The sequence below is a fragment of the Pelmatolapia mariae genome, linkage group LG10_11, assembly GCF_036321145.2.
Source record: "Pelmatolapia mariae isolate MD_Pm_ZW linkage group LG10_11, Pm_UMD_F_2, whole genome shotgun sequence".
NCBI lineage: Eukaryota > Metazoa > Chordata > Actinopteri > Cichliformes > Cichlidae > Pelmatolapia > Pelmatolapia mariae.
The window spans coordinates 13,299,638-13,324,211 of NC_086236.1; the positions used below are offsets into that span (position 1 = coordinate 13,299,638).

The following is a 24,574-nucleotide window of genomic DNA, read 5'->3' on the forward strand; positions in this document are numbered from 1 at the left end:
AAGACTTAAAGAAAAAAAAACTTGTGGTGCCTTCCTATCAGTTTTAGGCTGTCTGGACATTCTCCTTTGACCTCTAGTGTTAACAAGGCATTTTCTTACAGAGAACTGCTGTTCATTTGATATTTTTTTTACTTGTTCAGACCTTTCTCTGTAAACCCAAGACATGGCTTTGTAGGAAAATCCCAGCAGATCAACAGTTTCTGAAATACTCGCACTGGGAATATTTTAAATTACCTTTCTTCCCCATTATGATGCTCAGTTTGAACTTCAGCAGGTCATCTTGATCACGTCTGTATGGCTAAAAGCACTGCATTCGCATGTGATTGGTTGATTAGATATTAGTATCAGCAAGTAAATGAACAGGTGTACCTAATGAAGTGGTGTATGTTTACTAAGATTCGTACAGTCTTACAGAGTTACAATATTTATTTAAATACCATGAGGTCGCTGCTTGTTAGCATAACAAAATTGCAAGTAAAGATGTCATACACTCACAAGCCTGAAGGTGACGCGCCTTCACCGTAGCCATGACAGAAAGAAGTCAGGGCAGGAGTCATTAGTGCTTTGGCCGCATAAGGTAAGAAACATTGCCTTTTCCATAGTTAATTAGTACTTAGAGGCTTAGGGATCTTATGCAGGGATTCTTAGTTGCGTAGACAAGCTAAAGTGCTGTGTTGTTGCTACAGAAGAAAAGTTAGAGGACGGCCGAGATCCCCAAGAAGCCACTGTTTGAGCTAGCACAGCAAGCTAGCCTGGATGGGTTTCCCCTAGTTACTTTGATAGTTACGGAGCTGTCCTCTAGTTTGAAGCTGACTCACGGTTCAGATTTAGTTGCTGTTAAATTAGGATGGAGTTAGGAATACGTCTGACATAGATAAGTAAACTTTTTCTAGTTAGCTTGCTAACTTTTGGGCCACACTGTAGCATGACGTTAGCTACGGTAAGCTGACGTTATATCACAGTCCACTGTGATACTGTGTACTTTGCTCTCAGGTGATTAGTCATTGTTATATAAAAAGAGTCCCGGGAAAACCACGGTTAACCTAGCCTAGCTGCAAACTGTGACTGCAGGAAAACGTGATGTTTCTAAGGACAAAATGCAAGTTGCTGCTTTGGTTTTTAGCTTTCTGTCAGTATTAACGTGTGCTAGCGGTTTGTCAGGCTTTGTCATTATATTTCTAATAATAAATGTTTGTCACACACTATTGTGATGCAGGAATGTAAATGTCTGAGAACAAGGAAGCCCAGGAGGATGAGCTGCTTGCTTTAGCAAGTATCTACGATGAAGAGGAGTTTCACCGGGCAGAGTCTGCACAGGGGGGAGAGATCCAGCTCTGTCTGGAGCTCCCTCCAGATTTCAAAGTGGTAGTCAAAGGTACAGCTGTCCGGTAGGCTTTGCAAAGAAAGAAAAATAAGCTGTGGGGGAAAAATCTAACAGGTTTCATAATAATAAAGCACTTTTCAGGATGCGTTGGTGGAGATGGGCTAACCCTAACCCTCTGTACCTTAATATAATTTTATTAAGATGGTCCAGATTCCTGAAAGGAATGGCAATGGGTATATGGTGATAAACATGATGAAAGCTTAAGTTAGGTTTAAAAAAGTTACTTAAAAGTTTCAATTATTAGTTTGTTTTATTCAAAGATGAGAGATAGCTTTTTCAAACTGCATGTGGCCATTTAAGATTTTTACATTGATATTTTCATCTTTTCATTTGCGTCCTACAGCATTACTCTCTCCTCCCTCCCTCCATCTCATCCCCCTCCTCACCTCAACCCTCATCTGTACTGAAGTCAGGACTTTAACATAAGAAAACTTGCATAAACATACTTATTTATTACCGATATTGTCACAGTTAGTGTCAGCAGGTTAGACATGCAATCCTCCCCGGTCTCCATGCAGCTGACAACAAGCTCGCTAAACACCAACATGTTGGACTCAAGTGTCCTAAAAATCCAACTTTCCCTTATATAAATAGTTTGATTACCTTTTCATATCGTATGCGAGTTTGGCCATCCACAGCTAATATGGGGTGCAGAGGGTTAATTCAGTTATTCTCTCCTAATCATGCACTAATAAGAAATGTAATGAAGTCTATTCTGTCTATCACAGGAGAGAATAAAACTGAATATAATGTCTCCTTCCTACCTCCTTTGGTGGTCAACTTTGAGATTCCTGCAGACTATCCCTCTACATCCCCACCGCTCTTCACTCTCAGCTGTAAATGGATGACCAGAGCACAGGTACGGACTCATAACAACTCAGATAATCCTTTATTGTGCCACAAGAAATACTGGACATGTTGGGATATTCAAATTGTGAGTCAACAGTACATCGTAAATATCAAAACCTTTCTCAATGTCACCTCAGATGAGCTCTCTATGCCGACGACTGGATGAGCTGTGGGAGGAGAATCAGGGCTGTGTGATTCTTTTCACATGGATCCAGTTCCTCAAAGAAGAGGCTCTGGGCTTTCTGGGTATCCAGTCACCTCTTGAAATCATAAGGGGAGGAAGTAAGGCAGGTAATGAGTGAAGAAAACCTGACCGTGCAGTGAATGTTAGAGCATAGATACCTCACACCACACGCTATGCACATTGCGACAAACTGACCCAAAACATTAGATTTGTTAATGTTCTTTAACCTCGCCATGTCTTCTTAGCCGTTAGCTGAAATTATCCACATTCCACTATAGCATAACATGCACACTGTCAGTGCTTTAGCTGCACTAAGCCTAAAATGAACATTTTGGATGCTTCTCAGTAGCAGAATACTTGGTGGACACATAGGCATCCTGGGTGTGAGGATCTCAGTTTTCTCATTGTTTTGCTGATGGCTCCCTAACATCTGATTGGTGGTATCCACTTTTTTCCCCTGAAAGTTGAACTGGAAAGATGGAAGGTTGAAAGCTATTAATTGTTTCCCTATCATGTGCATTGGTACACACACTTGTACACATTGTTCACATCTCAGGCATTTTTTTTCTGCTTGTAATTCATATATACAGATTGCATTTTATGTTTATAAATGGTGTAATTTTGTCTTTTGCTTTTTTGTCCTAGCTATGGTGCAGTTTGGGGGCCATCCTGAAAAAGCAGAAGAAAAGAAAAAAGAATTGATGAATTCCAAGTCTGAACAGAAGTTTTCATCGTCTTCTCAGCTGGACCCGAGGACTGTCCTTTTGATGGACCCGCGTGCCGACCTTCTACCTCAGCTCCTAGACTTTGACGAGGCGCAGCGGCAGAGGGTGTTCGACAGCAGAGTGTTCTGCTGTGGAATCTGCTTTGTAGAGAAGCTGGGCTCAAACTGTCTCTGCTTTAAGGAGTGCCAACATGTATACTGCAAGGCCTGCATGACTGAATACTTCCAGATCCAAATAAGGGATGGCAATGTTCAGTGCCTTAACTGCCCAGAGCCCAAATGTACCTCTTTAGCCACACCGTCACAGGTATTTGTGATTTATGAGTCAGTTCAATTAAAGTCCAACTTATCCTACCGTTAGCACCTACCCTGCTTTCCTTTCCTGTCTGCCTTTATGTTTCAGGTGAAACAGCTCGTGGATGAGGAGCTGTTTGCCAGATATGACCGTTTGCTTCTTCAGTCCAGTTTGGACCTTATGGCTGATGTGGTCTACTGTCCCCGTCAGTCCTGTGGCACCGCTGTAATGATGGAGCCAGACACAACCATGGGCATTTGCTCAGCATGCCAGTATGCTTTTTGCACACTGTGCAAGCTTGGGTATCACGGTGTCTCCCACTGTAAAATTCGTGCAGGTAATGCCACTGAAACTTTAATAGTTTTCTTTAGAAGCAAATCTGATTGGTCAGTTAACTCGACCTACAAATTTTGTAGTAGAAACCAGAACGTCTCCAATATCAAAATGTTGTCCTTGTCCACCAGATTCTGTACATTGGTGTGAAGATTTCTTTGTTTAAAGACATGCCATCAACACATCTTCATGTTCAAACCAGTGTTTTGTTTTGTTTTTCCCTACAGAGGAACTGCGTAACCTGAGAGACGAGTACCTGTCGGCTACTGCTTCAGGGCAAAAGTTCATGGAGCAACGCTATGGGAAAAGGGTGATCCAGAAAGCAGTTGAGGAGTCCTTTAGCAGAGACTGGCTCAGTGAGAACTGCAAATGCTGCCCGCGCTGTGGAACCAATATACAGGTTGGGCTTTCCCTGTTGTTAACAGTGAAGTAGAACTGGCTTTGACTTGAGCGTCATGGTTCAGATTTTTGTAAAATTGAATGTTTATTGTCATCAGATGGTCTCCAAAATGAACTGCAACCACCAGTCAAAAAGGGCTCCTTAAAACGTACTGGCCTAGAGACATCCTAGCAACTCATGTTTGCTAGGGGGAAATGTTTACTCCTGGAATCATTGTCTGTGTTTGTGTCACATGTTTATTTTCGTTAATGCTCGGTGAGTAGTTGTTAAGAGCTTTCATCGAAGTCTTCTATGAAATCCTTGACGAGAGACTCTGGCAATCTGCCAGCAGCCAAGGCAATTGCCGAGCAACCTTTTTTATTACCTGGAAACCACTGTCTAACCAGGTTGCCAAGGGGTTGCCTAGTGATCTTTAGGCCGGTGACTGAGGCGTCATATGTCATTATTTTTTCTGTTCTGTCTGTGAAAAATGTCCGCTTCCAGATTATCCCAGTTGTAACTAATGCATCGTTTCTGTGTCTCTTCAGAAAGTTGATGGCTGTAACAAGATGACCTGCACCTCTTGTAAGCAGTACTTCTGTTGGCTGTGCCTGGGCGTCCTCAGCAAAGTCAACCCATACAGTCACTTTAACAACCCACATTCACCTTGTTACAACCAGTAAGAGATTTTTTTTTTCTTCTTTTTTTAACCCCCTCCCCCAAGTTAGGCTCATTGATATTATATTTACATTACGTATTGTTTGTGAATGCATCTTTTCTTTCTTGTTGCAGGCTTTTTCTCGGTGTGGATCCTGATGAAGATGATGATGCCTTCTGGAGTGATGAGGAGGACTGACACTGTGCAGTGCTTCACTGCTGTATGCTCAATTTGAACGCACTTTATCTCTCACATAGCCATCACTTCATCTGTGACTCTCACTATGCCTGCATTGGCCAAACAGTGCAACTACAGCCACCATAACCCTACCATGTCACTATTATGTCTTTGTTTTTTGGTTTTGTTTTTCCAAGCGGGTCAGGGATCTTGGATGACATTTTTTTTCCAGTAAACCTGACATGTCATGTATTGCGATATAAAGAATTAGGGAAAGAGACAGCTGTCATAACTTTGGCTAATGGTAACATTAAAATTGCTGTTTTGGTTTGTACATCAATCATGGGTACTTAGATATGTGGTTATTGATTGGCAGCACAGTTTTCTGCACATGACTGGGTCACTGGGCTAAATCATTGGAAATGCTGTTTGAATTTCAGATTTATACAGGTCAACATTATATTGGTTGTACACGTCTAGATTTTCTCTTTTCAAGTAGACATGCACTTCCTGTCCTGCAGGTTTATAAAGGTTAGGAACTGATAATAGAACCACTAGTTAAGCTCAGTTTGCTAAATTTCAGGTGCTTTTTCTGCCTTTCCAGTGTTAAAAGGAAAACTGGGACCGTCTTTGTCCCACTTTGTTAATATGACGTGAATAATGACAATCTGATTTTTCATTTATCAAAGGTATGGCATGAAAACCTTTTTTTTTTTTTTTGAATTTCGTGATATAACAAATACAATCAAGATAAAGCTTTAAAGAAATGGAGACAAACCCAGAGATGTGTTACTCACACATAATTTCAAAACTGGAAGTTGTGCTTTGTTTTAGTTCTAGGCATTATGGGGAAACCCCCTTGCCTCACAAAGACACAGGGTGCTATTTACAGAGCCTACTCCGTAGTCTTTCATAAACAAGTTTAGCTGAGTCATTGCATAAAGTCAAAACAGGTTAAAATTAATTTCACTGGATTGGTTGGCATTGGTTTTATTATATTTCTGTACAGAACTAAATAGAGGAAAGTGGCTTAGATACTTTTGAGAATCAGTGGTTTAACGATTGCTCATTAGGGTATGTGTTGCTTTAATTTCATTCAGGGATTGGTGTGAGAAATGATATAATCGAATAGATCTACTCCTTAATGTTGCCACTAATTAGTGTCAAAGTGAGGCCAAATAGTTTAATTATATCTACAGATACAAAAACTAGTTTGTATTGTATTACTTCATTTACATTAGAGTGAAAGGGCAAATTTCTAATGCAAGCAGTTCTGTTCTGAATTGAACCTTGCAGCAAATCTGTTCCTTTTCAGCATTGAATGATTTGGTCTGTCCTGCAAAGCATGTGTCCTACCTGCAGAAGCATGTGGATTTGCATTGCAAATAACTGTTCCTCAAAGTAAAAATTCTTACTTAACATTTTGTCTGTTTCATTTCATGTCTTGGTGCCAGCATAATTCTTACCTCACTGCACATGAATAGACACAACTGTAGGTTGAGGTTTGAACGCTGACCTTAAGAGTAATACTGAAAACAGCACAGTGTAAACAGTTTAATGGGTTATTAATATTTGAAATGCTTGCCTCTGTTGTCAGTAATTTAGTGAAAACTTCCTGATGCACTAAACATAATGTAAATGTCATGACTGTCTTGCAGCGTATCACTTTTCCCACATGTTATGAGCCATCATTATTTGTCTGTGAAGGTTCTCAGTCATCCAGGTCATCGTAGTCTAAGGAGCTTGGAAAGAAAAGCGTCTGGACTTCTTTTTCAAGCAACTTAAAGAAGTCCAGACGCTTTTCTTTCCAAGCTCCTTAGACAGCCATCATTATTGTGGGCAAAGTGCATATACAATATAACAGATGGACGAAAGTACTGTGACATTACTCAGGTTTGTGAAGTCCTATACTGAAGCCTCAGGATGAATTTTTGACACCGTCTGTCTTTTGAAACCTGATGTAACCATGAAACTGCATGTTTGTTGGCTAATGACTTAGTCCTCCTTTCTGACAGTCTTGTGCTTGAAAGCCGCTGGACTTCTTTAGGTTTCTGAACACAATTTACAAAATGAACTTGATGTTTTATTCAGTATGACCTGAAATAAGATACTGAGCGCACAAGCTCATCCGTCCACTGCTTACTGAGGTCAGGGCTGAGGGTTGTTTCCACAGTGGTAAGTTTTATTGAAAGTCTTGGTGTGACTGCGTTGGCTTCAGTTTTTTTTTTTTTTTAAATCCTCGCTGTTATTTCAACGGAATCTTTTTCTCTTACAGCGTTACAACAAAATGAATGTGAGGTTTCACATGAACAGCAGTGTTATATTTAAATGTAGGGTATATATTTTTCTTGTTTCTGCAGAGAGGTCCGAAAAAAACTTCTTTTGCACGTGCATTACACAATTCAGGTTTCTGGTACAGATGAGTGGTAAAAGTCTACACTTACCATAAAGTGGTTAGGTTAAAGCAGCTCTTTGGAAACAAAGTATTGCCCACACTTGCTCTAGATTGACTTAGGTCACGTAAGCAAAGGCCCACAGATTGAACACCTGAATGGAAACATGTCATACTGGTACTGAATTGTGTAAAAAAGGTGCTTTAAATTGTAAGGTAGACCCTACAATAATACATACAGAGAAAAACCCAACAATCATATGACCCCCTCTGAGCAAGCACTTTGGCGACAGTGGGAAGGAAAAACTCCCTTTTAACAGGAAGAAACCTCCGGCAGAACCAGGCTCAGGGAGGGGCGGCCATCTGCTGCGACCGGTTGGGGTAAGAGAAGGAAGACAGGATAAAAGACATGCTGTGGAAGAGAGCCAGAGATTAATAACAAATATAATTCAATGTAGAGAGGTGTATTAACACATAGTGAGTGAGAAAGGTGGCTGAAGAAGAAATACTCAGTGCATCATGGAAACCCCTCAGCAGCCTAAACCTATTGCAGTGTAAGGAAGAATTCAGAGTCACCTGATCCAGCCCTAACTATATGCTTTAGCAAAAAAGAAAGTTTTAAGCCTAATCTTAAAAGTAGAGATAGTGTCTGTCTCCCCAATCCAAGCTAGAAGCTGGTTCCATAGAAGAGGGGCCTGAAAACTGAAGACTCTGCCTCCCATTCTACTTTTAAATACTCTGGGAACTACAAGTAAGCCTGCATTGTGAGAGTGAAGTGCACTAATGGTGATATACTACTATAAGATCATTAAGATAAGATGGAGACTGATTGTTTAGGACCTTGTATGTGAGGAACAGGATTTTGAATTCAATTCTGGATTTAACAGGGAGCCAATGAAGGGAAGCCAATATAGGAGAAATATGCTCTCTCTTTCTAGTCCCTGTCAGTACTCTTGCTGCAGCATTTTGGATTAACTGAAGGCTTTTCAGGGAGTTTTTAGGACTTCCTGATAATACTGAACTATAGTAGTCCAGCCTGGAAGTAATAAATGCATGAACTAGTTTTTCAGCATCACTCTGAGACAGGATATTTCTCATTTTAGAGATGTTGCGCAGTCTTACATATTTGGTTAATATCAAGTCAAGTCAAAGTCAAGCCACAAAAACTTTATTTATCCCCAAGGGGCAATTAAGATAGATGATACCTATATATGTACATTGAAGGACATATCCTGGTCAAAAATGACTCCAAGGTTCCTCACAGTGTTAATGGAGGTCAAGGTAATGCCATCCAGAGTAAGAATCTGGTTAGATAGTTTCAGCTTAATGACTTAAAAATTTGAATTAGGGATCTTAAAATTTTAGCTCCTTTAGAAGCAACTTAAACTTTCAAAATGGCAATTTTGAGATTTAGACATAAGCTAATTTTGCTCATCTCTTAGACTTAATTCTACCAGACATTTTTTCAGTAGTAGAAACAAGGTTAAAAAAAAAAAGAAAGAAAGAAGCCTGGGATTGTATTTTTCTGAAAATTAAAACACTCGGACAGCTACAAGAAATTGTATATTACAAAAAGATGACACAAAATAAAACTCTTCTATTCTAATTCCATGAAGGCCACATTATATATAAATATTTTCAGGATTTTTAAAAATAAATAAAATTATTATAAATGTAAAAAGTTGTATTAAGTCCTCCTTAAATTTAATTTGTTTTAAAATGCTTTAATCAAGCTTTTAATCTGAAATGGTGAGGTCAATGGCTTGTAAAAAAAACCAACAAAAAAACCCCCAGTCGTGTTTTGTACAAGATCTTGGTTCTATGTAGATGTTTAAGTGAACTTTAACCATTAACAAAATCTTATTACCTGAAATATGACCCATATTTACCCTGTAATTCAGAGGTTATGCTGTGACAGACAGAGAAACAATGAAATTCTAAAGAAACAAAGACCCCACGTTTTAGTGTGAGACTGAAAAGAGACGACAACATAGTGTGATCCCTTTGGTCAGAGTTGCTGACAGGGGATAACCCTTTAAAACGGCCCCTCTCTCCTGTCCTGTCCCATCCCCTGCCTCGTGGTCTCTGTTCGCTCCCCCAGCCCATGCCTGCCTTTCTCCATACACACTGATTGACTACATGGCTGGACTATTACTATGCCTCTAAACACACCTGCATTTAACACAGGAAACCAGCACGAGCAGCACCTGACCAGCACTGAGATACTTCACTAACCCTCAAATCATTGATTTGATTTATTAAAGCAGCAGGACAGACAGAGGAGAAGGTCAGTGGATTTTGATGTGGTGGCTGATGGGATGCAATGTGTGAATCTATGTCAGCCACGTTTGTTGAATGCAGTAGTGTTTAAGCTAGATTAAGCAGTTGAAGCTATTATGTTTTTACAGTGCCGAGTCACTTAGGGCAGCCTTGTGAATCGCTTTCATGTATCTATCTAAAACGCTGAAATGTACAAATAAATAAAATAAAATACTAAAGTTAAGAATGTCATATCAGTTACAAAAGATAATAAACCATTAACCAAAAAAAGGACCTTATAGTGACACAGAAATGATTAACAATGCTTATTTAAGTAGCTTGAAATATCCAGTTATTTATGATGAAGTTGAAATTTTTCCCAGTGGGGAAGTGGGTATTTATTATATCTAATTATTTATATAATAATTACATTCTTTATTTAAAAAAAACATGTAAATGGTTGGGCTAAAATGCTGTACTCAAATAGCCAAAACAATTTGTATAAACTGACTTATAACCTCTGTTTGCACACACATCACCTCAAAGTTAAATATTTCTGAAAAGCTTTTTACACATAAGTGAGTGTTATATTTAATCTGATGGGTCACTTAAACAAATTCAAAAAGAGAAGAAATACATTATTGTATGTCTACATGCATTAGCGTACCTGTGCTTTACATTTTTATATGTGAACAATAGTTTTATGGTGTTGTCCACCTCTGAAGCTTAAATCTTGAGTTAAGCAGAGGCTTCAGTAACTCTTCCTCTCCTGTCAGAAGCGCATACTGCAAAGAGAGAGCATCCACAGCACATCTGCAAGCGGTCATATCATGATTGAGAGTGACAGAGAGCTGTCAGCCATGGTGCAGGAGCTATGGGACAATGATATCAACAGACTTAAGCCTGGAAAAGACTACAGGATCTCCCTTCAGGTGCATCACGCACTCAGATACACACAGACAGCTGTTGTAGATAATAGTATATATTGCAAACTTGATGATGATATCTGACAGTCTGCATTACACCTCAAAACAGGCAGTGTTCTTCTTCTGCAATTAGAGCTTAAGTTTTTAGCTCTAAATGAGCTTTACCCAGTAAAAAAGCCAAAGCCCGGAAACTTAGAGACCTACTGTAAAGGTAAAGGTTAGATCTTTGTGATACAACCGTTGATATTTATGGAAAAGGGATTTTATTGTAGACTGTCTTCCTAATTTGGACAAAATATTTTCTACTTGTTTGTATTTTTTACCACATAGTAGTAATACATAAATTTTGCAGGCATAAGTAAGAGTAAAGGAAAATATATCACTGGAAGCATACAATGCACTGTTCTTCCTGTTTCAGGGAAAAGCTGGAGACAGCATGAACATCAATGACAACAATGACGGGGCGGGATATCCACTGTTTACCTTTGTCGATGAGAACATTTTCAAAAAGGAGACTTTTTTAGGTAAGTGCACCAGGCGAGGGGTAGAGTTTTAAAGTCACTTAACTTCACCTTTAAAGCCAATTAACTGACTGCATGTTGCACTAGTCTGTATAGCTGCACCATAAATAATGTATGAAATGCTGTGATTGCCATGCTCCACGGCAGTTTGCCAGTTTTATATCACCTTTCTTGTCTCAGTCCTTTAAAGTAAAGCTTTTCCATCGGCTCATAATCTCCTTATGACGAACAGTGGCATGTTGCATAATCTCAGAGCATGCTGAAGCCTGTGTACTGGATGTGCCAGCCGCTTGCTTCTTCTTCAGTTCAACTTCAATTCTCTGCATGATAACTCTGAAAGCACACTCTCTCTCCCCCCCCCACTGTTTTCACAGATGTATGTTCTGTCGCACATAAGAGAGCAGTGCCCTCGCACTATTTACCTTTAGAGGGAACTGAGTTATGTAACAGATGGTATCCACTCAGAGTTCACTCTCAGGCTGCGTTCCCATTAAAAAAAAAAAAAAGAGTCATGATCCTTTCTATGTAGGAGCTATAAATAGCATACTACTGTTTTCACTGTATTGTTATCATCCATGTTTATGGGACTGAGCAGCCCTAAACATTGTTTAATAACGTAATGTGCCACTGAAATGTGCCTCTGTTGATCTTTGCAGCCTTTATCTCCCTGCTGGATAACTATGAGAGTGACACCGGTGAGCCAGAAATTGTAACTCCTGAGGAAGTGGCAGAGAACCACAAGTTCCTGGACTCCATCGTTCAGACTCCCACCATGAAGGTACCTATGAGGGGCATTTGACTATGTTCGCCATCGTAGGTTAGTGCCATTATTAAATACAGAAGATGAAGAAATATTATCAATGGGTTTCTATGACAGGAACAAAAAAAAGGATGTTAGTAGCACTTATTTGTCTGTGAAGGTTTGTTCCAGTTTCACCTACTAATGGTGGAAGAGATAAACTCACGGGATCACTAAATAGTTAGGATTTATCCTCTGTGGGTTAAAGGTATTTGAGATATTTAAGTCCTGATCGGACCAACTAGCGCTTTCATCTCGAGCCACCCTGCTAGCTGAGCTATAAGCATTTTGTAATAAGTTCTTCTATTTTTTAGATAGCCCATAAATACCTGGTCAAGAAGCACCTTTCGCCTGAGGATGAGACAGAATTCAAGAAGCAGCTGTACAGGATCTGGTTTGAACTTTATGCGAGGAGAGGATCCAGCAGGTGGGTGGAATCTGCGTCAGTGGAATTCAGCACTGCGATGGTAAATACAGGCTGACAAACTGGCTCTGTGTGGCAGATACATTCAGCGTCAGTGCTGTCAAATGGAAAAAAAAAAAAAAAAAAACGGTGTTCAGGATTAAAACAGAAACTAAATTGGATAAGCTGAGCAAAATGGATGGATGGAATAAAACCTATCTCTAGGAGGCATTTGGCTTGTCCATGTGGGCAGCTGCAAATTTAAGGCATCGATTTTGGAGCAGCTTCTTTTTTGGTCAGTAACCTCTCAGTCCATGTTGATGTAAAACCGGCTTCACTGTGGACAGCAACACTGCTGGTCCAGCAGTTTCCAGTTCATGGCAGTCTGGAGCCTTGGTGGTTCCTGGGTTGTTCCTGAACATTATAACCAATTTCATCTCATTTGAGTGGGTCTTCTTCCAGATCCTGGCAAAGCAAAGCAAAGACACATCCAAATAACTTGTACATATGTATGATCGTTTAAACTCGCAATCTTGGAATCTGCAATTGTCAAGGAAAACTACTGTGGCATTCATGCCCATGATGAGTGGGTGTAAACTTCTGACATTGCCCTTTTTGTCTCTCTTCAGGCCAGACTCTTCGGGCTTTGAACACGTGTTTGTTGGAGAGACAAGAGGGGGGAGGACTGTTATTGGTTTTCACAACTGGATCCAGCTATACTTACAAGAGAAACTGGGCCATATTGATTACAAAGGCTACAGTGTCAATGCACATTCACCCCAGGTATACTATTCTTAAGACTTTCTTTAATTAAACTCAGGCAAAGAAGTTCTTTTCTCTGGTACTTCACTTTTAACTATTTAGACAGATATTCAAAAATTTATTCAGGTTACTTTTTCCCCGTATATTTATCAGTAGTTTCTTTCCTGCCTTTTCTCCACTGTCAGCAAATATCTGTCAAACAATCTGACTCATTTCTCCCTGCCTAACCGGCTTTTTCATTTTGCCCCTACCGCAGCCCGATGAGAACAAACACATCCTGGCGCTACAGTTTAGCTGGAAGAACGGTATAAAGCCCAAGGGCAGCATCTTCATCGGAGTCAGTCCCGAGTTCGAGTTCGCCCTCTACACTCTCTGTTTCCTCACCTCGCCTAATGAACGCGTCAAAGTCCAGTTCAGTTTGTACGATGTGGAGATTGTTTGCCACCACTACAACCAGAAGCATATAGGTACCACCTACCCTGTGCTCCTCAGGTACCTGAACCCTCGGTAACTTGACTAGAAAATACATCTGACATACAACTTCCCCATCACTTAAGCTTGGGTACAAAGTGTCATAGGTATTGTTGTTGTCTTTTTATTTTACATAAAGATACAATAAAACCTTCCAAGAGCTCATTACATTGCCTTTGTTTCTGTTTTGAGAGTGTGCTACGGATTACGTGATGGGAAATAACTGATGAGCCTCTGAAGTCTGAAGCCGGATACTGATCTATCTCTATCACTATTTTACATTTTTTCTTAATCTTTATTAACGTTTTAGGTCATTAAATATATTTTAATACTAGACAAAGATAACCAGAGTAAATAAAAACATATAATTTTTAAGTGATGATTTAATTTATTAAGAGAAAAAAACATAAACATACTTGACCCTATGTAAAAACTGAATTGCTCCTTAGACCTAATAACTGGTGGTGCCACCTCTGGCAGCAACACTGGAGAGTTTTTGAACACAAATGGCCTGTTTGAGGTCATGCCAAAGCATCTCAGTCTGATTTAAGGCTGGACTTTGAGTAGGACTCTGCAAAATATTCTTTTGTTTTTTCTTTTATTGATTTTTATGTGTGTGTGGGATTTTTTTGAGTCATTCAGAGGTGGACTGGCTGATGTGTTTCAGATCACATCAGCCGTAAGTCTTGAAGATCATCATTTTTTTGTGTGGCAAAAGCGAGATAAGACTTTGTGTTCTTTGTGGTCACAAGTGTTTTTTCTTGGAACTCTCCCATGGAGGTCATTTTTGTCCAGTTCTTATTGTTGAATCATGAACTCTGGCCTTAAATGAGGAAAGTGAGGTCTGCAGTTCTTTAGATGTTGTTCTGAGTCCTTTCCAGACTGATAGATATCAGTGACTTTGTTTCTCATCTGTTCTTGAGTTTATTTTGATGGTGGCATGATGTTTGCTTTTATAGATCTTTTAGACTTCACTTTGTCAAACAGGTTCAAATGAAGTGTTTTCTTGATTCAACAGGTCTGGCACTAATCAGGCCTGGGTTTGGCTAGTGAAATTGAACTGAACTTTCCAGAAAATATGGTTAATCGCTGCTAAAGCATGATTTCATAAATTAAATCATCTTTTAAAAAATTAAAAATTTAAAAATTTTGTATTTACTTGTGTTATCTTTGCCTAATATTAAAATTTGTTTGATGATCTGAAACATGTAAGTGTGACATACTATAGAAATATGTAGTTTATAAGACATAATCGTGGGATTTTTCTGCATTACAAAATGCAATAATTAATGTACAATTTCAAGGTTATTTGACTTGAAGAACAGAACTAGTCCCAGGACACGTCAGTACACCTTGACAGAGGACTTTATACTTTAAATGATCTTAAATGATCTTGTTTCACTTTCACGACCGAAAGGTGGCAGTACAGGGTTTGTTGTGGCCAATGACGTCAATCAGTTGACGTACAAGAACTTCGTCAAGTAAGCGAGAACGTAGCGGAAACTGATTAATTACATAATAAAATAATTGCAATCTAGCATTAAAATGGAGCATGTTTCTTAATTGGAAATACAAAGTTGTAAAACTGCAATGACAACATATTTTTAATTACTATGAAAAACCCAAAGTATTGCGAATTAGGCATCACAGTGGATTTTATTTTGAAATGCTAACAGGAAGCTCTTTGTATTTTGTCGGTCGCTAGTGTAACTTGACAGCATACAGGCACAGCCGAACGAGGAGTCTTTCCATTGTGGCGAGGACAGAGTTTACCGTTTGTACTGTTATATAATTTCTTACTCGTTGGGTGTCTTGCTGGCATACATTTCTGTCGTTGATTGATAGCCGTTCAAGCGGGAATGGCCGAATCGAGCCCCAGATATCAGCAGGTAAGAGAAGGCTTAAAGTCAAGCTAAAAGATGTTAAAGCTTCAGTCGTAGGTACCGTCGTCTAAATGCTGTTAGCATCGAACTGTTAACTTCGAAGATAAAGTCGCCCAGGCGTGTCGCTTCTTGTTTGAAAACAAGACGACAATTTCCCGTCGAATAAAGATGGATGTCGTCGATGGATTTAAGCCGATTAAATTGTGGGGGTTCTTATGTTAATCGTTTGAAGGGTTAGATGTGTTAACGGGAAGCTAACGCGCTAACGAAGACGCTAAGGGTTTTAATTACGCGTTACGTGAATTTTGAACCGGGTTTTTCTTTTGGTCTGTGATAATATGTGGGCGTCTTTTTCATATTGAATTACAGTCTACCGCGAAAGCTTGCCAGCTACTGAGTATTGTTTGGTAAATAAGGCCAGCCGTTGAGCAATATCTCGATCACCTTTTGAAAAATATGAGAGCATTTAAACCGTGGCTATCACCTGAGCTGCACCAATGGGTGTGTTTACTGTTGTTATTAGAGCACACAGACCGTATTAGATGTATGTTCATGTTGGTGTTTGATATAATAACTAATGATCAGGTGCATAGAGGCTAATTTGAGTCTATGAATTTCTCACTATGGGGGAAAAAAATACTCAAGATCTATTGACAGTAAAGGGAACTATATTTATAGTCATATTTATATAGATAGATACTTTAAGCATCTCAAGAAAGGAAATTACTGTGTTACAGCAGCCATTGTAAAGAATAAAAATATAAATATTATAATCTACAGTAAAAATAAAACTGTTAAAAGTACCACAGGCCTGTAGTGAAGTTAAAGAAAACAAAAATAAGACTGGGATTGCGCCAAAGAGAATTTTAGCAAATGTGCACATGACATTAATAAATTAACAGGTACACTTTAATGTCTAAGCTACATAATGTATGATTAATACTCCTGCAGTCCTGGTGTTCCTGGAAACTGAGTTATGCCAATTGAACAATCAATCTTAGTTTTAAACTCTTATTTTGGGGAAGTAGGAGCAAAGTCTCACTGTTTCTAAGTCATAACTGTGTTGGCCTGGTTTCACAGACTTACCTGCTAACAGTTTCCTTGCTAATAACAAAAAAGGAGAAATAAGAAACACATCACTGAACATCTTTTTTTTCTTTCTTTTTCCCAGTTCTGTTTTTCTGATGATTATATCAATGCTGAGTTTTAAGTTCCTTTTAAGTAGGTCAGGATGTCCAGTGTTGTGCCACAACTTTCAAACATGCAGGCTTCTTCCCTGGCTCAGAATAGGCCATTGGGGAATGCCTACGCACTTGATTGGTCTTCAGTTTTATATCCAAACCTTTGTTATGGGATTTAACAGAAATCTGTCTTTTCTTGTAACTGGGACAAATATGGAAGTTAAAAAAAATCTGTATGGGGGCCAGTGCGTTTAAAAGTTCATTTGGGCTGAATTTCTCAATAATATCAAAAGTCTGCTTAATAATTAATATTGGAAAATCTTAACCAATGAAGAAGTGACATCTGTATAGTTTCTTACGACATGTTTAGATTTTATTTAATTTAGTTGACTAGTTGTGGGATTTTTTTTAATATGCAATATTTAATCTGCTGTTAAAAAGCTATTTGACTTGAAGAGCAGAACTGATCAGTCCTAGGACTTGTCTGTGCATCTTGACAGCAGACTTCACACCTTTAGTTGTCTTAAACTGTCTTGTTTCACTTCTTTAGAAAGGTTTCAACATTAAAACAAGCAGGCTTTTTCCTGGCTCATAATCTGCCTCTGGCGAGCGTGGAGTTATTTTTGGCCACTTGATAGGCAAATATGCATATGGAGAGTTGACGCATATATGCCTCACAGCTTTAACTGTGAACTTACTTTATCTTCCTCTCACAGCTTACCAATGAGGAGGACTCAGAAGAGAGTCCACAGGTAGCGGCTGATGCTCCTCCGCCGTACAGCAGCGTCACAGCGGACAATTCTGGTAAAAATTATGCTTCCTTGGAGCTGAGGTCATCTGTAGTGGTGGCATGTTAGGGAATCGCATTCATTTTGGTCCGCACAGGAGTGCCTGAGTAAAAGTCATGTATTAATAACTGCAGTGTACATTTTGTTGGAAAAGTAGTGAGCTAAATGCAACATGTAGCTGAGAAAGAATTGATGTGTTATTGGGCAAACTGTGTGGACATATTAGAATCCTCCAGAAGACACATGGGAGAAAATAAGATAAGATAAGATAACCTTTATTAGTCCCACACGTGGGAAATTTGTTTTGTCACAGCAGGAAGTGGACAGTGCAAAAGTTATGAAGCAAAAATTAGAATAAAATAAAATAAGAATAAATACAGTACACAACTGTACAGAATAAAATAAAATACTATATACAGTAGAATAAAATAGAATAAAATATACAATAAGATAAAAATAGAATACAAATGTTATATACAACTCAGTAAAAATACAACGATGCCAGAAAAGATTATTGCACATTAGTGTTATTGCATATTTACAGGAAGTACAGGAAGTTTTCTCTTTCACTGTTTCCATTTAGTCACCACTTGCAGACTAACCCCCTTAAAGGTTTATGTGAATGTTTGAGAACACGTGTTCAGTGTTAGCTTTAGTTTTGCCTTTGTCAACAGAAGGATTAGACCTGTTTAGAATTAAATAATACATTTTTTTTTTCAGTTCTCTGTGTGCGTGTGTTTGAAACTGTGCTTTATTTCTTTGCTAGCGTTCTTTGACTACAAGGAAGACGGGATTTTCCCCAAGCCTCCGTCATACAATGTAGCAACTACGCTGCCTTCCTATGATGAAGCAGAAAGAACCAAGGCTGAGACTAATGTTCCCCTGGTACCCGGAAGAGTGAGTGTCTCACTTTTTTTTTTTTCTGCCTGCGGTCACATTCAGTACATACACTCTCTCGCACACATACACTCGTACTCCGATGCTTGTGCTCGAACACTTCCTGTGTTGTCTGCAAGGCACGAAGTCTTATCGCTCAGCTGTGGAATTTTTTTAAAAATCTTCTTCATGTATGCGACTGTATCTTTTCTGCTCGTCTTTGTTATCGGCTTGAACAAATGCAGATTCAAAAATGAAGAAAAACATTTCTTATTGTTCATATCAAAGGACATTTGCTGATATTTTTGCACTCAGTGCCCACAGCTAGCCGCAGTGTAGTGCTCACAGCCTTTTCTGATCTACTCTTTGTGCACTTGGTGGCTCGGATTGTTTACTCAAAATCAGAGTAAATATAGGTGCAGCCTTTCTACTGTGTGACAAGCTTAGGGCAGTCTGTAATGATGCAAAGTTTGGATTATATTTTCGTGCCAGTAACTAACATGTGACATAGCTAAAGCTAGCCACATAAATCGAAGTTTCTGGTTTGTTTGTACTGCTGTTATATCAGTCCCAGTGCCTTACATCACTTCTTAATTAATGATGGAGATCTGTATTAGCAGTGTAAACTTTAAAAATGGTAGGAAGACAGACTAAAAGATGTGATAATATACTCACTGGCCACTTTATTAGGTGCACTTTTTTTACTACTGGCTTGGGCCCCTGTTGGCCTCCAGAACTGTCTTAGTAATTCGTGGCATAGATTTAACAAGCTCATGGAGTCATTCATCAGAGTCTTCGGTCCTTATTTGGTCCATATAGATTTGTCAGCTCTACATCCACAAGACGAATCGTTTGCTTGTTTCACCACATTCAAAAGGTTCTCTATTGGATTGTGATCTGGTGACTGTGGAGGTCTTTTGAGTACAGTGAACTCATCATGATGTTCAACAAACTTGCTTAAGATGATCTGGGGTTTATGACACAGCACAGTATTCAGCTAGAAGCAGCTGCCAGGTTTTAAAGGGATGGAAATGCAGTATATACAGGGATTGAAACGGTCAGCAACAGTACTTTGTGGCATTTAAACAAACTGTTGATACAAGGCAGGATGGATTTGTTCTTTCATGCCTTTTACACCAAATTCTGACCCTACCGTCTGAATACTGCACCAGAGATCAAGACTCATCAGACCAGGCAACCAGTCTTTTGTTGTGTAATTTTGGTGAGCCTGTGTTAACTCTAGCCTCGGTTTCCTGTTCTTATCTGACAGCAGTGACACACTATGTGATCATCTGCTACTGTAGCCCATCTGCTTCAAGGTTCAATATCTTGCACATTCAGAGACGCTCTCCTGCATCTGTAACGAGTGGTTACAGTAACACAGTAACAGTGGAGTCACTCTTGCCTTACTATGAGCTCGAAGCTGTCTGGTCATTCTCAGATTAGCATTTTCTGAAATACTTAAATTAGCCCTGACACCAACAGTCATGCAGAGTCACTTAAATCACCTTTCTTTATCATTCTGGTGATGATGTTTGCATGGCAGCAGGTCGTCTTTGAGCATGTCTACATGGCCTCAGTGCATAAAGTTGCTGTGATCGGCTAATATTTAAATGAATAAGGAATTGAACAGATGCACCTAATAAAGTGGCCAGAGAATGAATGTTAGTGTAATTGCAACAGGTTGCTCAGAGGATCTTATTGTTAACATTATTTATGGGATGTCTTATATAGTTTTAAAAAAGGGGAGATCACTCATCATCCTCCACAGTATGGCAATAAAGGGAGTTTTAAAAAGATTCAGTAGTTTAAACAGTCAGGTGCTGGTTTATTACTAGGAATTCATATCACACCTCTGTGTCTCTCTCTCTCTCTCTCACACACACACACACACACTCGGAAACTAAGAGCATGTTTTTAGCTGTGAAATGGTGGCTCATGTATGACCTCTAGTGGTCACTGTGATGCACTGCATCTTACTGCATGTGGGGCTGCCCTGTTTGATTGCTGCTGTTGTGTTTCTCTGCCACATATTGCCTTGCGCTCAGCAGCAGCCTCAGCACAGGGACCGCCTGGAGACTTTTGACGATGTAATTCGCAGTTCACTGGAGGTAACTCGAAGAAGAGTGTACGATGAGAAGGAGTGCGTTTGGTCCTGGTTGTGTAGTTAGAGTGTGTTTGTATTAAAACCCTCAACCCCAGACCTTCCTGTGTGTTTGTGTATGTAGACTTTAGAGTGTTAGCTGAAAGTTATGCAAGACCTAGTTCTGCTGGTGGCCTGCGTTGAATCGGACACATGCCAGACTTTTAGGTAAAGTCACGCTGATAGTATTAAGTGGGCTTGCTGTCTTGTGAAAGTTTCCATTTGTGTGTTGGTTGTTCATGTTTTGTTCATTCTGTTTGTTAGGACGACTTGGTTTCTACCAAGAGATGCTCACCCAGGCTCAATCACAATTGGCTTTGTCTACATTTTAACTGTAGAGATTAAAATATAGCAGTGTGATGTGTTTGAATTTAAATTGTCAAAATTTGAAATGATTAAATGAAAGCCCGGGAAGCTCTGCTACTGTCGTGTGTTGCTGTGATGAAATTTTCTCGCTGATTAAATGCCTCACTGTTTTTGTGCTCCTCTGTTACTAACTCCATCACAGGATGAAGACTTTGTTACCAGAGATGACTTTGAAGATGCAGATCAGCTGAGAATAGGAAACGACGGCATCTTCATGCTCACTTTCTTCAGTTAGTTTCCCAATCTTAAACATGTTCTGTATTCATCAGCTCCTCTCTTCCTTGGATTTGTGCAGAGATGACTGACTTTTTCCACCTTCTCTCTCGCCCTTTCAGTGGCATTCCTGTTCAACTGGATTGGTTTCTTCCTGTCTTTCTGTCTGACCACCTCTGCTGCAGGACGCTACGGGGCCATCTCAGGCTTTGGCCTGTCCCTCGTCAAATGGATCCTCATAGTCAGAGTACGAGACGCAGACATTACACAGCACACATACAAACACATAAACTGTGGTTTGATGTACGCACAAGCGAATCAAAAGCCCCAAACACCACTGTGGTATTTTAATGCCGTCTCTGTAGTGGCTGGCTTGTTGGCACCAAACTGTTTCCTCAAAGATCCGTTTGAGAACTGTGCTGCTTCCTTAATTCGCTTTTAAAATGAAGGACTCATTTGAGTGAAAGCAGTGCTGGGCCAAATTTATTCTAACCAGTCATTTGTGTTGTTTCATTGGGTTTTTAGTTCTCCGCATACTTCTCAAATTATTTCGATGGACAGTACTGGCTGTGGTGGGTGTTCCTGGTGTTGGGTAAGTAGTGAACCTCTGAATTTAAATGAATTGCACGGCTTTGTTTTGAACAGGATAGTTACCATTACCTATAAAAGGTAGAAGTTTAGATATCAAATTCAATAAATAATACTTTATCTATATTTATCAATTTATTTTCAGTAAAGAAATTGGTAAATTGTATTGGCATGTTGGAGTCAAAGAATTTACATTTAAGTCTCATTCACCCCTCTGTAAATAAAAACAAACACTGTTAGCAGGCACAAAAAGAAAATGTGTTTTTAAGGATAAGGTTTTCTTTATATCAGACCCCCTTGATACCATAGAAAACAACAACAGTGAAATTAAAGATGGGAGTAAAACTGGAAGGTCTGGGGTGTCTCAGAGTGTAAGGAAAAAATAACATTCGATAAAACTACCTCTTTAAAAAAAATTACAGAAATAAAATGACAAGTACGTAACTTCACAAGTTGTTCACAGGATGAGAGAGAGGGAAACTATGAATATGAATCATGTGATATCTTTCATTGTAAAGCAAATATAGAAGCAGGTTGGCACAAAAGTTTAAAAGTTTTTTGTTTTTCCCTAATATTTATTATTCTGATGTTTTATTTATTACTCTGATATCTATACATCACTTTCCCCAAAAAGGTTGGGACTCTGAATGTAGAATTTAAATAAATGGGCCATTTAAAAAAAAAAAAATAAATGGAAATTTTGAATTTGATGGCAGCTGGATCATCTTTGTCCTCTTTAGTCCAGAAGACGTTTCCTAAAGGAATTTCAAATTTCATTTCCTCTGACCGCAGAGCAGTTTTCCACTTTTCCTCAGTCCGTTATAAAAGAGCTTTGGCTGGATGAAGATGTTTGTGGATCACATTCACATGTGGCTCCTTCTTTGCATGATAGATCCTTATCCTGCATTTATGGACGGCTCTGAACTGTTTTCACAGACGGCGATTTCTCTGTGATTGTTTATGAGTCTATGTAGTGATTTCCCTCATTCCTGTTTTTAATCCAGAGCAGCACGATCTCATACATCCAGTAGTGATTTTCAACCCTGTCCCTTGCACACAGAGATTTCTCTGCAAATCTTTTGATGATATTATATACTGTTCTGCCCATCTTTACAAGTGAGGAACTCTGCCTCGCTCAAATGCTCTTTAAATATGCAATCATTTTTAATTAATTAATTAATTAATTATTTTATAAAAGGCTGATGGTATATTGTTGTTTGTGAATGTGAAAAGTTGAGAACAAGGCGATCTAGGATTTTGAAATCGATACCATAGGGGTGCGTTTGTGTGTGTGTGCGCGCGCGCTAGGAGGCTGAGTGGTGTCAATGGCGGCTGCCAGTATTTTACTGATCCATCAACAGCTAACCTAATTAGCTGTAAAATCTTCCACCTGTTGTTTCTTTTTCGTACCACTTACTTTTCCAGCCTTTTGTTATCTTTGTCCCAAATTACTGGAGACAATAAATCCCAAATTAGCCACTATTTTACATGAACCAATAAAATCTCTGTTTAAATGTTTGATAAGTTTTCTTTATTCTCTTGGTAATAAAATGTAGGTTTATGAGATTTGCAAATCATCACCAGCTTCATTGGAATTGGTTTGCTATCACTTTACTTCAATTCACTTTTATTTATATAGCGCCAAACCACAACAGTCACTAAAGACACTTTATGTTGTAAGATAAAGATCCTACAGTAATACAAAGAAAACCCCTTTGTCTTTGTTTTGCTAGTAAGAGCAGCTGCACCTAGGAGCAGTGAAAGTTGTCACATGGAGATGTAGTATTGTTGTTTATTGGACTAGTCTCATGCCTCTTTCTTCCCCTCTTCAGGCCTCTTGCTCTTCCTCCGAGGATTCATCAACTATGCCAGAATCCGCAAGATGGCGGACACTTTCGCCACCCTGCCCCGCACCCGGGTCCTCTTCATCTACTAAAACCCTTCATTCTTTTTTTTTCTTGTTTCTACAGTGGGACACACTGTTAAGCGTTATTCAATCAGATAGGGAGAAAATATATATGTTTTTCCTCCCTCGGCCTGACATGATTTGGACAATACCACGTCTGTTGTTCCCTCTTGGTGTAAATCTTTGACTGCTGAGAAATCTGTAAAACCCTTCAGCTGTTAGTGGTGAACTGTCAAGTGCTATTTTACAATTATGAAGTGTGTAGTAAATGTATAAATGATGCCTTATTTACAATTTTACCATCTATTGGTATCTGCAGCATGCATGGGTCCCTCTTTAACCACCAGGGGGCAGTCTTGCTTTTTGTTCTTCTCTTTTTGGTGGGGGAGTGGGGCACAATTGACTTCTAATGAAGTCATTTGTATAGATAAAGGTGTTTCTCATCCCAGGGGTCAGTGGATAATTCTGGGGTTATGGGTTGATTTGTGTAATGTAAAATAATATATTTCAAGTACCAATTTAATGCTTTTAACCTTTTTGACCAATGCGTTTTGCTCTTTGTCAAATGGTACACAGTTCAGGTAATATAGGGCTGTAAAGGGACAATTATTAGCTTTCTGTGGGTTCGAGGCTGAAAATATGGAAGAACATTTGTGTATATCCATAGAAGATCAGGTGCCAGGCTTACTCCACAGCATTTTTCCTCATGTAAACACTCCATGTCCTCACTGTAATTAAAAATGTTGTTTCCCCATTTGCTTTTATATGTATATCGGCCTGATCACCCCTATATGCAGGGATGACCAAGCTTGAGGGATCACTGCTTCGCTTAAGGATATGTTGCTAGTCTGTCACTGGATTTAGATGTGCAATTGGACACTTCGGCTCAAATAAATGACGCCAACGCCCTGTCTTAGTCACTGGCACCCAGTTGGTGTCCAGAGAGAGAGAGAGAGAGAAAATGTATTGCCAGATGTGATTTTCAAATTCTACTCTTAGGAGTGAGAAATATATTCTTAACGAGAGTTTTTCTTTGATGTAACAATGAAATAAACTTTTTTTTTCATTAATGTGGAAGTGATTTTTTTTTTTTTTTTTGGGTTCACTGCTGCAC

The 24,574-nt window shown here is 39.2% G+C and overlaps 3 protein-coding genes across 6 annotated transcripts; all 3 read left to right on the top strand.

The window, feature by feature from the left end:
• The first annotated feature begins 480 nt into the window (after window positions 1-480).
• rnf14 (ring finger protein 14) lies at window positions 481-6,407 on the top strand. 2 transcript variants are annotated; one of them, XM_063488129.1, is made up of 9 exons: window positions 481-577; window positions 1,217-1,375; window positions 2,113-2,243; window positions 2,371-2,524; window positions 3,063-3,448; window positions 3,545-3,773; window positions 3,997-4,169; window positions 4,697-4,827; window positions 4,941-6,407. In XM_063488129.1, exons 2-9 carry the CDS (start codon window positions 1,225-1,227, stop codon window positions 5,002-5,004), a joined length of 1,419 nt encoding a protein of 472 aa, XP_063344199.1. In that variant the 5' UTR covers window positions 481-577; window positions 1,217-1,224; the 3' UTR covers window positions 5,005-6,407. The 2 variants fall into 2 exon arrangements, with proteins under 2 accessions (XP_063344199.1, XP_063344200.1); XM_063488130.1 differs by having other exon boundaries at window positions 2,182-2,243.
• Window positions 6,408-7,908: 1,501 nt separating this feature from the next.
• On the top strand, window positions 7,909-13,671 carry endou2 (endonuclease, polyU-specific 2). The gene is made up of 8 exons (XM_063487529.1): window positions 7,909-8,126; window positions 9,563-9,662; window positions 10,411-10,566; window positions 10,979-11,084; window positions 11,738-11,859; window positions 12,195-12,307; window positions 12,913-13,066; window positions 13,302-13,671. The coding sequence occupies exons 3-8, from the start codon at window positions 10,465-10,467 to the stop codon at window positions 13,554-13,556; spliced, it is 852 nt and encodes a 283-aa protein (XP_063343599.1). The 5' UTR covers window positions 7,909-8,126; window positions 9,563-9,662; window positions 10,411-10,464; the 3' UTR covers window positions 13,557-13,671.
• Window positions 13,672-15,220: 1,549 nt separating this feature from the next.
• On the top strand, window positions 15,221-24,530 carry LOC134636306 (NEDD4 family-interacting protein 1-like). Of its 3 annotated transcripts, none has more exons than XM_063486232.1 (8): window positions 15,221-15,405; window positions 17,297-17,384; window positions 18,135-18,265; window positions 20,293-20,355; window positions 20,896-20,983; window positions 21,089-21,213; window positions 21,492-21,558; window positions 23,387-24,530. In XM_063486232.1, exons 1-8 carry the CDS (start codon window positions 15,376-15,378, stop codon window positions 23,488-23,490), a joined length of 696 nt encoding a protein of 231 aa, XP_063342302.1. In that variant the 5' UTR covers window positions 15,221-15,375; the 3' UTR covers window positions 23,491-24,530. The 3 variants fall into 3 exon arrangements, with proteins under 3 accessions (XP_063342302.1, XP_063342303.1, XP_063342304.1); XM_063486233.1 differs by having other exon boundaries at window positions 20,296-20,355; XM_063486234.1 differs by lacking the exon at window positions 20,293-20,355.
• The last annotated feature ends 44 nt before the right edge of the window (window positions 24,531-24,574 follow it).

What these genes read in the sequence shown, in the direction of transcription:
- LOC134636306 (XM_063486232.1), top strand. Translation starts at nt 15,376, where the DNA reads ATGGCCGAATCGAGCCCCAGATATCAGCAG. An exon ending in CGTCACAGCGGACAATTCTG is followed by an intron (nt 17,385 to 18,134) that starts GTAAAAATTATG and finishes TTTCTTTGCTAG; the next exon opens with CGTTCTTTGACTACAAGGAA. An exon ending in AATGGATCCTCATAGTCAGA is followed by an intron (nt 21,214 to 21,491) that starts GTACGAGACGCA and finishes TTGGGTTTTTAG; the next exon opens with TTCTCCGCATACTTCTCAAA.
- endou2 (XM_063487529.1), top strand. Translation starts at nt 10,465, where the DNA reads ATGATTGAGAGTGACAGAGAGCTGTCAGCCATGGTGCAGGAGCTATGG. An exon ending in TTCAGACTCCCACCATGAAG is followed by an intron (nt 11,860 to 12,194) that starts GTACCTATGAGG and finishes TCTATTTTTTAG; the next exon opens with ATAGCCCATAAATACCTGGT. An exon ending in TCAATGCACATTCACCCCAG is followed by an intron (nt 13,067 to 13,301) that starts GTATACTATTCT and finishes CCCCTACCGCAG; the next exon opens with CCCGATGAGAACAAACACAT.
- rnf14 (XM_063488129.1), top strand. Translation starts at nt 1,225, where the DNA reads ATGTCTGAGAACAAGGAAGCCCAGGAGGATGAGCTGCTTGCTTTAGCA. An exon ending in GCTGTGGAACCAATATACAG is followed by an intron (nt 4,170 to 4,696) that starts GTTGGGCTTTCC and finishes GTGTCTCTTCAG; the next exon opens with AAAGTTGATGGCTGTAACAA. An exon ending in CATTCACCTTGTTACAACCA is followed by an intron (nt 4,828 to 4,940) that starts GTAAGAGATTTT and finishes TTCTTGTTGCAG; the next exon opens with GCTTTTTCTCGGTGTGGATC.